This window comes from Danio rerio, chromosome 11 (assembly GCF_052040795.2).
Source record: "Danio rerio strain M-AB ecotype USA chromosome 11, GRCz13ab, whole genome shotgun sequence".
Taxonomy (NCBI): Eukaryota; Metazoa; Chordata; class Actinopteri; order Cypriniformes; family Danionidae; genus Danio; species Danio rerio.
Window position 1 is genome coordinate 538,212 of NC_141031.1, and position 9,289 is coordinate 547,500.

Here is a 9,289-nt window from a genome sequence, read left to right on the forward strand (position 1 = left end):
AGTTCAGAAAGCAGTTCCTAAATCTTAATCTTTTCAGTTGAAAGGGTTATCAACAAAGAGACATTAATATGGTTATATTTTATTTTGTAGAGGCAATTAAAATTTAAATAATATTTGGAGCAGATATTTTACATAAATCAGGTGTGTTAAAGGTTCACGAAACCCTCAAGGACTATTTTTAAGATGTTAACAGATGTGTGTGTGTGTGTGTTGAGCATCAGGTAAGACAGTGTGAGCACCTGTCAGCTTCAATTGTGGGGAAAAATTTTGAGCTTTTGTCAGCTGATTTCAGCTTCCGGGTTTATTATGAAGTGAGGGTTTTACGCTCTTCTGTTTCTCGTCGTCTGGAAATGCTGCTTTATTCACTGATATTTTTTGCATATTCCAGATTTGCGTATTAAAGAGCCCATATTATACATGAAATGGGGTCATATCTTGGTCGTAAGGGTCTCCAACAACAGTCTAATATGCATGCAAGGTCAAAAAACACTTTCGTTGTCTTATAATCTGCATTTATTTTTACCTAATTATCCCAGCGACTCCTGTATGAATCGTCCAGTGATTCATTTGTTCCCAAACCCCTCCTTAGCGCCAAGCTAATCTGCGCTGATTGGACCAATGACAGCCTGTTGCGATTGGTCGACTGCCTTCAGTCAGAGAGTGAAATGCACAACAGCTAATCAGCAATATAAAAGTAATCACAGTTCATACACGCTCGATAGTGTAGGTGTGGAGTTTAGCTGCCAGTGGGTCAATGTAAATACAGACGACTGACTATTTTATTGAGCAAGAACTCCAAAAACTGTTGAGGAGATCTCCTAGCTTCTCTCACTCTGCTCTTTTCACAGACACACACACACACACACACACATATTGCTCTCGTCCTTGTGCGCGCACACACACAAAAACACACACACACCTCCGGACGACAACGCGTGCGCGCGCACACACACACACAAACACACACACACATACCTCCGGACGACAGCGCACACGCACACACACTACCCTTCTCCACGGAGCTCCGTAAACAAAGCAGCACGCGTCGCGTTTTTAACGTGACTTTGCACGCGATAAGAGAATATAGCCAGTTAACCTGATACAGTACACGCGGTTACAAGTAACAAATCACAACTAAATACATTTGCAAGCTCGAGTCAACGAGGCAACAACTTTAATCGCACGTACTTACACTTGAGAAATGGAGGAAGAAACTCATCCTGACGTCCATCAGTAAGTTACTCTTTACTGATCCTTCTTTTAACAAATGCAGATGAAGTATTCTTTGTAGCATGTAGTTTCCAGAAGTTTCCAACTGCTTGGCTATAATGCTGAGGTTTCATCTTTGGGTAGAGACTCAATAATATCCATCTGCAGTGTGACTTCAATCCACCGGCATGTTTGTGTGCGTGTGTTTGTGTGTGTGTGTGTGTGTGTGTGTGTGTGTGTGTGTGTGTGTGTCTGGGTTTCTGTGTCAGAGGGCGGGGCCTCAGGTTTGAAATCTCCCGGGTTTACGCGTGCACGTGAATAACTTGGTTTCATTTGTACGTCATGGCGAAACACCTAATGAATCGGTATCACGGCGACTCATTTGAAGCACTATGAGTCGACTCTTTTATAGATGAATCAACCGTTTTAAACACTGTACTCTTACAGATTTAAGCCTTAGCTGGATACTTCACTTCACTTAGAGCTGTGTTACACACTACATGGAGGGGAATTTTCAAAAACCCATAATATGGGCTCTTTAATCTACTTCACATCTTTGAATGGAAGCACAGCTAATGTTGCTCCAGAAGAGTGATTAAATTCACTTTAGGGAAAACAGCTGATCAGATTTTCATTTGTCTGGAGAACAGATCATGTTGTAGGTAATGTCTGTGCTTTTTACTCTGTTATGTTGGTGTATTCAGAGGTTTTCTGTTTTTCCAGGCTGTTCCCGACTCCTGGAGAGAACGGGGCTCTGACCCTCCCTCCGCTCTCGTCCCGTCGCATGCAAAACTCTAGATTGTCCTTCAGGTAAATATAACTGTATATTTATGTATGTTTTTAGGGATGCACCGAATATCCGGCCACTGAAAAGTAATTCGGCTGAAAGATACAACACGGCCGATATGGGATAAGCGTGGCCTGCCTGTGCTGTCTCAAGCAGCATGTCTGCGGTGTGTCTAGTGCATCTTTGTGGATCATCTGCACTTCATCATGACTGAACTTGATACGCGATATAAAGATGCGAGATTAATAAATAAAGCAGAAATAGTAAGATGGATCAGCGACCCTGCATGACTTTACAATAGGAGAATCGCCAACAACTTTGTCTCAGTCCGCAAACGACATCTCAACCAAACACACGCGAGAAGTGACATGGAAACACTGGGAGGTCACGGAGGATATCTTTAGTTCTTAACTACATCATGAGAAAGAAGCCTTCAGTGGGCTAGACAGTGGACTGACTTTGCTCTTCTGGGTTTTAAATGGGATTAGCAGTTTCTCCCTATCTTCTTGGTCGAGCTGGTTGTGGTGTTGCTCAGATGACACGCACCACAGACACTGGTGCTGCTTACAAACTTACTCTAGTTATTCCTCCATCTCTTGGCTCCAAATAGACTGAAAAGAAGGCCTTTTCTCAAGCGAAGCCATGCTTGTTGATGTTGTGGTCTATACCTTCATATCTCCTCCAACTCCCCGCTGGCCTGGATGCTGCTCTTTCATTGGCTGTAGGTGATCGCCGGTGTTATTTTCACATGATTTTAAATCACTGACAGCTCCAGATATTTATCTGACGGGTGTCGGTAACTCATTGGTGATTCTCTCAGATGGCGTCTTTGATAGTTCACACTGTGTGATTGTTACTCTCGTGAACGAGCAGCGGTTTGCCTGTGATTTCAGGCATTTGAGCGAAGTCCTGTTGGCGAGTCAAAATCAGGGCTATACTATACTATATAGAGCGTGTGACCATCAGATTGTAGCCATATTTCTGCCGGATATCTAACAAGTTTGACAAAAATGTTATTTAAGCACTATCTGTATTTAAATAGACTCTCTCAAATCTTTCTCGAACATCAGCCAGATGAAGAGCTCAACCACCCAGCAGCTAGATCTGTCGGTCTGAAGTCCCCGTCCTCAGAAGTGATGATAACCCACTGTGCTAAATACTTATTTTTGTTTTATTTGTAATCGATTTATTCCTTTAAAACTTTAATTTTAGTTTATGCAATTGCAATTCCTTGATCATAGTAAGGTTACTACACCGTTATAGCTGTAAATGCAGTGGTGCTTGTAATTGGCATCGTTTGTTTTGGTGTTTCTGCCGTGCAGGTTTCCTCTTTTTCAGTTTCGGCCAAGTTTGTTAGTTTCAGTGCATCCCTAAAGGTAATCTATCCCTCTGTCTATGTTTAGCTCAAATCTAGTGAACTGAACCAACAAGTCCACTGAAAATCAAAACGAGCCAAAGCGCCCCTTTGTTTTCTTTTTCCCCCGGTGGTGTTGAATTACACTTGTGGTTATTTTTAATTTGGGTGTTTTCCTGTTGTCATCTAATGTAGGTTGCGTCACCGATCTGCTTTTATAATCTGCCTCATGATGTTCTAATCTATAGTAAATTATTATTATTATTTTAAATACTGAAGGGTGGTATTTACTCATAACCATCTGAAATGATTGGCTTTAGAATCTGCTCAGATCTGAGCCTAAATACTCCCTCGCACCTTCTCAGAAAAGCCCAGTTCCTGCACGTTCTGACTTTAAACACTGCTCCAGTCCCTATCACAGATACTCAACGCCAAATGCATTGAACTACATCACACCCCTGCCGTCCCCTGGAGTCTCTCTGGGCCATAAAGTCTTGTCCACATCCACACCCAATGTCCACATGGTGAGCACAACCCAGCCAGTCGATGAAGCTGCTTATCAGGTAATCCACCAGTGTCACCAGTGTCTTCATGAATACTCCGATAACATTCTTTATTTACTGCTTTTCTTATGATTCTGAGTTATACTAATGCACTTTTTTATTGACCGCAAAATCAAACATTTGACTTGAAAAATCTCACTATTCAGACTCCTCTTCACACAATTGTTTGTGTCTCAGTTCAGATTTATGATCTCTCCTATTTTTGCTCTATTTGAGTTTTTCCCCTCACAAATCCAAGTTAAATTCACATGTTTTTTGTTCCGATTGTGTTTTTTTGTCTTGCAATTTTAGATTAAGCTTGTAAATCTCACATTTTTACTCACATCACTCTAATATTTGGAAGTATTAACGCCTTTTAGCTCTGTAATTGGGTCCTGGAGTATAGACTTTTTTGTCACAAGCTAATATCTTGTTTTTATTTTATTTTTTTGTTATGTTTTTTGAAAATTGCAAGTTGATTTCTGATGTTTTCAGACTTTTTCTGACTTGCAATTTCAAGTTAAGCCCATAATTCCCACTTTTTCTCAAAAGTTTTGAGTTTTTAATTTTAATTTTTACATTTTTATTTGAAATTCAAAAGAGTTTTAATTGTAAAAAGCTCAAATATACAATTTTTAAGTCAGCATTGAGCCATAAATTAAACTTATTCAGTGAGCTTCATGCATTTCAGCCAGTTTTTTTGTGTGCACTTGATTTAATTTGTCACAAATTCAAGTTGATTTTCCATGTTTTTGTTTCATTTGTGAGATTTTTTTGGTCATACAATTTTAAGTTAAGCTCGTAAATCTCACTTTTTTCCCTCACTGCTCTTTTCTATTTGAAAATGATCATCATTAATGCCTTTTAGCTCTTTAATTAAACTATTATTGCATCTCCTCTTGATCTTCTCATGTGCTAAAATGATTCTCCCCTCTTCATTCTCAGGAAGCCTTAAGGCATGATGAATCAGGTAAAGGGTTTTTCATGATTTCCTCCAGATTTCGCTGTGAAGCTGAGGCTGAAATGTGTGCTAACCTGCCTCATTTATCTGTCACGTTAACTCACAGGAAGCCCTCAAAACTTAAGCCCGACCGAATGGTCCAAAACCCCAGCTCCGGCTCACAGGGAGAAAGCGCCTTCGAGTAACACTCAGGAAAAACGAATCGTAAGTGACACGAACATCCACTTTACTGTAAAACGTGATGAGAAATCACAACCAAACTTTAAAACAAACATTATCAAGTGTTTCCACAGAGTTTAGGTTAGTTTCTTGCTACTCATCAACACAGTAAAAAGCAACTAGTTACTTTAAAAAGTTAAGTGGACTTAATTATGATAATTATGTACATATTTCATGCTCTTAATAATGATAAGGCATCAGGCTCACTCAGTGTTTAAAGTAAAGTCAACTAATCGTGTTTACAGTGTAGTTTAAACATGATTTCATGATCTGGGCAGGTGAGTAGAACAAATTATTATTTTTATTTTCATTGCATGACATTTCTATTGAAGCTTGTTTATGAATATAAAACACTGACATAAAAGATGTAAGTTCTGACTTATTTCCTCAATTGTGAGTTTTTACCTTTAATTTCCACTGCTGACTTGTTTTCTCTGAATACTGAGATAGCACTTTGAATTTACAGTTGTTTTTTTTTACAATTCTGAATTAATAATTTGCACCTTAATTTTTCTTGCTTTGGCTGCAGAAACTTCAAATTTCTAACTTAAAGCAAAAATAAAATCTCACTATTCAGATTTGCTCTACAGAATTGTTTGCTTCTCACAATTAAGATTTTTTTTTTAAGTTAATATATTTAATTTTTTTCTATGTTAGATTTTTTTAACAACTCCAAGTCGATGTTTTCAGGCTTTTCTTCACTCAAGTGTGTGTTTATGGCATACGATTTGAAGTTAAGCTCATCATTCTCACATTATTTCTCACAGCTTTAGCTTTTTTTTTTTAAATAAAACAAAAGGTTTGGATTGTAAAATAAGTGCAATGTAATAAGTAAGTTTTAAAGGATAAAGTAGGTTTTCTTTTAGTGAGCGGTCATGCATTGAGTCAGTCTTGTGTGCGCTGTAGTTAAAGTTGTTGTCTGTGTGTTAGCGTCCTCGAGAGAAGAGAGACTCCAGCTACTACTGGGAGATCGAGGCCACTGAGGTGCTTCTGCTCTCCCGGATCGGCTCAGGCTCTTTCGGCACAGTTTACAAAGGGAAATGGCACGGTAAGACTCCTTTCTCTTCAGCATTTGATGTATTTCTTGTAACACCGTTTGGTATTGTTTGTTATTTTTTTAATTACAGTAGTATTTAGGCAGATTAAAGAGGCAGCTGTGTCAGCCACAAGACATTCTCTGTACCATAGTTTCTGTGTTGCAGTTTATAAGTATGATACAACATTATAATTATACCTTTTTACTTTTATACTTTAATAAACTAATACTAATATTATGAGTGAATTCCCCATGATTGTTTAGCCTGCAGAACTCATCTGAGAGAGCGTTTAAAGGCCTCTTCAGGTGTTTTGAGTTCATTAGCTGATCAGGGTGGCACCAGCTCTCTTCAATACTCAACATTTTCACAGTATACTCATTTCCCGAGGTACTGTATGTGGAGTTTCCATTAGTTTTCATCAAAATCATCAAAATGAAAATAAATAAACACTTGAAATATATCAGTCTGCCTGGAATTAATATGTACATCATATGAGTTTCACTTCTGGAGTGGAATTAATGACATAAATCAACTTTTTAAGATATTCTAGTTAAATGACCTGATCTATATGTTTATAATAGTCCCCAAGTGACATTAAATGGTGTAAATAATCAGATATAGTCAATAGTATCTTGAGGAAATCTTTTTTTATTGTCTACAGAACAAACCACTGTTATACAATGACTTGCTTAAGTTACTTAATTACCCTAGTGAAGCCTTTACATGTCACTTTAAGCTGTATAGAAGTGTCTTAAAGAATTTTTAGTCTAATATTATGTGCTGTCATCATGACAAAGAGAAAATAAATCAGTTATTAAAACTATTATAGTTAAAATTTTGACAAATCTCATCCCTGTTAAACAGCACTTTGGAAATATTTGTAAAATAATTACCGTTTCACAGGAGGCAAATCATTTTGTGTTCAACTATATATAAACAAACAACAAATAATCTGTATACTGCAGCTTTCAATGCAGCTATCATATAGATATGACCATATCATATACTAATAGATGCATTGGCTCAACTTGATTATTAGTTAAGAATTTGACCTTATGAAAATTGCAGTATGCACTCAGTGATCCTAAAATAGCCCTGCTCTGCAATAAATATTGTTGTATTGATGATTCAGATTAATTGCATATTCCCTGTCATGCATTTATAAATGTGCACGTGCAGTTGAAGTCAGAGTTATTAACCCCCTGATGTTTTCCCCAGTTTCTGTTTAACAGAGAGAAGTTTTCTCCAGCACATTTCTAATCATAATAGTTTTATTAATTCATCTCTAATATCTGATTTATGTTCTCTTTGCCATGATGACAGTAAATAATATTAGACTGGATATACTTCAAGACACTAGTGTTCAGCTTAAAAGTGGCATTTAAAGAGTTAACAGAAACTAATATAGTTTAAAGTGGCTAATAATTCTGACCTTAAAATGGTGTTTAAAAAATTAAGAACTGCTTTTATTCTAGCCGAAATAAAACAAATAAGACTTTTTCCAGAAGAACAAATATTATCAGACACACTGTGAACATTTCCTCAATCTGTTCAACATCATTTGGTAAATATTTAAAAAAGAAAAAGATTCAAATGGGGCGAATAATTCTGCCTTCAACTGCATGTGCATGCATCTGCTGTACACTCTTATGCAGAGTGACCAGTGTTGTGCTGCTGTGATATTTGAGCTTCAGGAAGTAGCTTTATAATGTAAAGCGGAGTATAAATAAATGCTGCTGGCTTTATTTTCAGGTGATGTTGCTGTGAAGATTTTAAAGGTCATCAATCCAACACCGGAGCAGTTGCAGGCCTTTCGCAATGAAGTGGCTGTTCTCAGGTAAACCAGCAGGAAAGGCCCAGATAAATCATTCAGTTCAGCTTTAGAGAAACTTTCAACAGGGTTCCTGCAGGATTTCTGCAATATGGACGTTTAAAAGGTGTATTGCAGACACTGAAAGTCAGGGAATGTTGTATATTTCTTTGTCCACGTCGTGAAACATCAGGGTTTTTGTTTGTCATTTTAAATCTTCCTTCCCATTCAAAAGAATTCGTGCTCATCTGACATCTGACTGCTCTCGCTATTTATTTACTCTGTATTTAGCTGTTTGTCTGTATACTAGAACTGACCCGACTGCTCTCGCTATATTTAAATCTGCTTTCCACAATCTTTCCACCTATCTGTATTTGCATTTTGGATTATTGCATAAAACAATGTTTGATGGAAATACCAAGATGGCTAAAAATGTAAGCGATTCTCCAGCTTTGGCATAAATGTAATTGGTATGTTTGAATGGAAACACAGCTCGTGTGATTCTGTCAGAGCGGACAGTGGAGTTGTGGTCACACCGCTGAACTTGTGTTTATGTTTTCCCGCAGGAAGACCAGACATGTTAATATCGTCTTGTTTATGGGCTACATGACGAAGGTGAAGCTGGCCATCGTGACGCAGTGGTGTGAGGGAAGCAGCCTCTACAAACACCTGCATGTGCAGGAGACAAACTTCCAGATGTTCCAGCTGATGGACATCGCCAGACAGACGGCTCAGGGCATGGAGTGAGTGTTGCACAGCGCCGGACTGCAGAAAACCACCTCTAAACACACCTGAAGCAGCTCACCAACACTTTAAAGAGCTGCTGTCACGCTGTTTTAAATGTTCCTGATTTTGGTCAATGTAAGGTTTAGAAACACTCATCATGACCATCATCAGTTCTCTACAGTGTCTGGAAGAGTTGATTCAAAGATCCTGTCCAGTGTTTCCCAACCGTGTTCCTGAAGGCACACCAGCAGTGCACATCCTCTTTCTATTCAAACAGTCCTGAATCATCTCATCAGGACATCAGAAGAACCTGAACTGAATGCTTCAGATAAGGGAGACATCTACAATATGTGCTGTCGGTGTGCCTCCAGGAACAGGGCTGGGAAACACTGGCCTATTCTGCTCTGATTGGTTGGGTGGATGTTTGGTTGGATGACTGATTGGTTTGTTGACTGTTTGCTTAGACGGGGCAGATGGATTTGGTTTGCTCTGATTGGTCAGATGACCATATTGGTCGGATTGATCTACTCTGCTATGATTGGTCAATTGACTCTGCTTTTCTTTGATTGGTCAGATGGCTCTATTTTGTTTTTTTGATTGGTTTGTTGACTCTTTGTTCTGACTGGCCAGATGGATTTACTTTG

General features: G+C 38.4%; 2 protein-coding genes across 7 annotated transcripts in view; one reads left to right on the forward strand and one right to left on the reverse strand.

Annotated features, from left to right (window-relative positions):
• The window catches only part of poc1a (POC1 centriolar protein A), a 521,349-nt gene that overhangs the window by 292,681 nt on the left and 219,379 nt on the right, over nt 1-9,289 (reverse strand). The gene's annotated exons all lie outside the window — the stretch shown is intronic.
• Nucleotides 1-9,289, forward strand: part of raf1b (Raf-1 proto-oncogene, serine/threonine kinase b) — a 42,675-nt gene that overhangs the window by 25,943 nt on the left and 7,443 nt on the right. For 4 of the 6 annotated variants that reach the window (XM_087272440.1, XM_087272439.1, NM_001199755.1 and 1 more), the window contains 7 exon segments: nt 1,933-2,019; nt 3,760-3,913; nt 4,838-4,862; nt 4,960-5,057; nt 6,003-6,120; nt 7,862-7,946; nt 8,486-8,662. In XM_087272440.1, the coding sequence (XP_087128566.1) occupies nt 1,933-2,019; nt 3,760-3,913; nt 4,838-4,862; nt 4,960-5,057; nt 6,003-6,120; nt 7,862-7,946; nt 8,486-8,662 (744 nt within the window). 6 annotated transcript variants of the gene reach the window in all.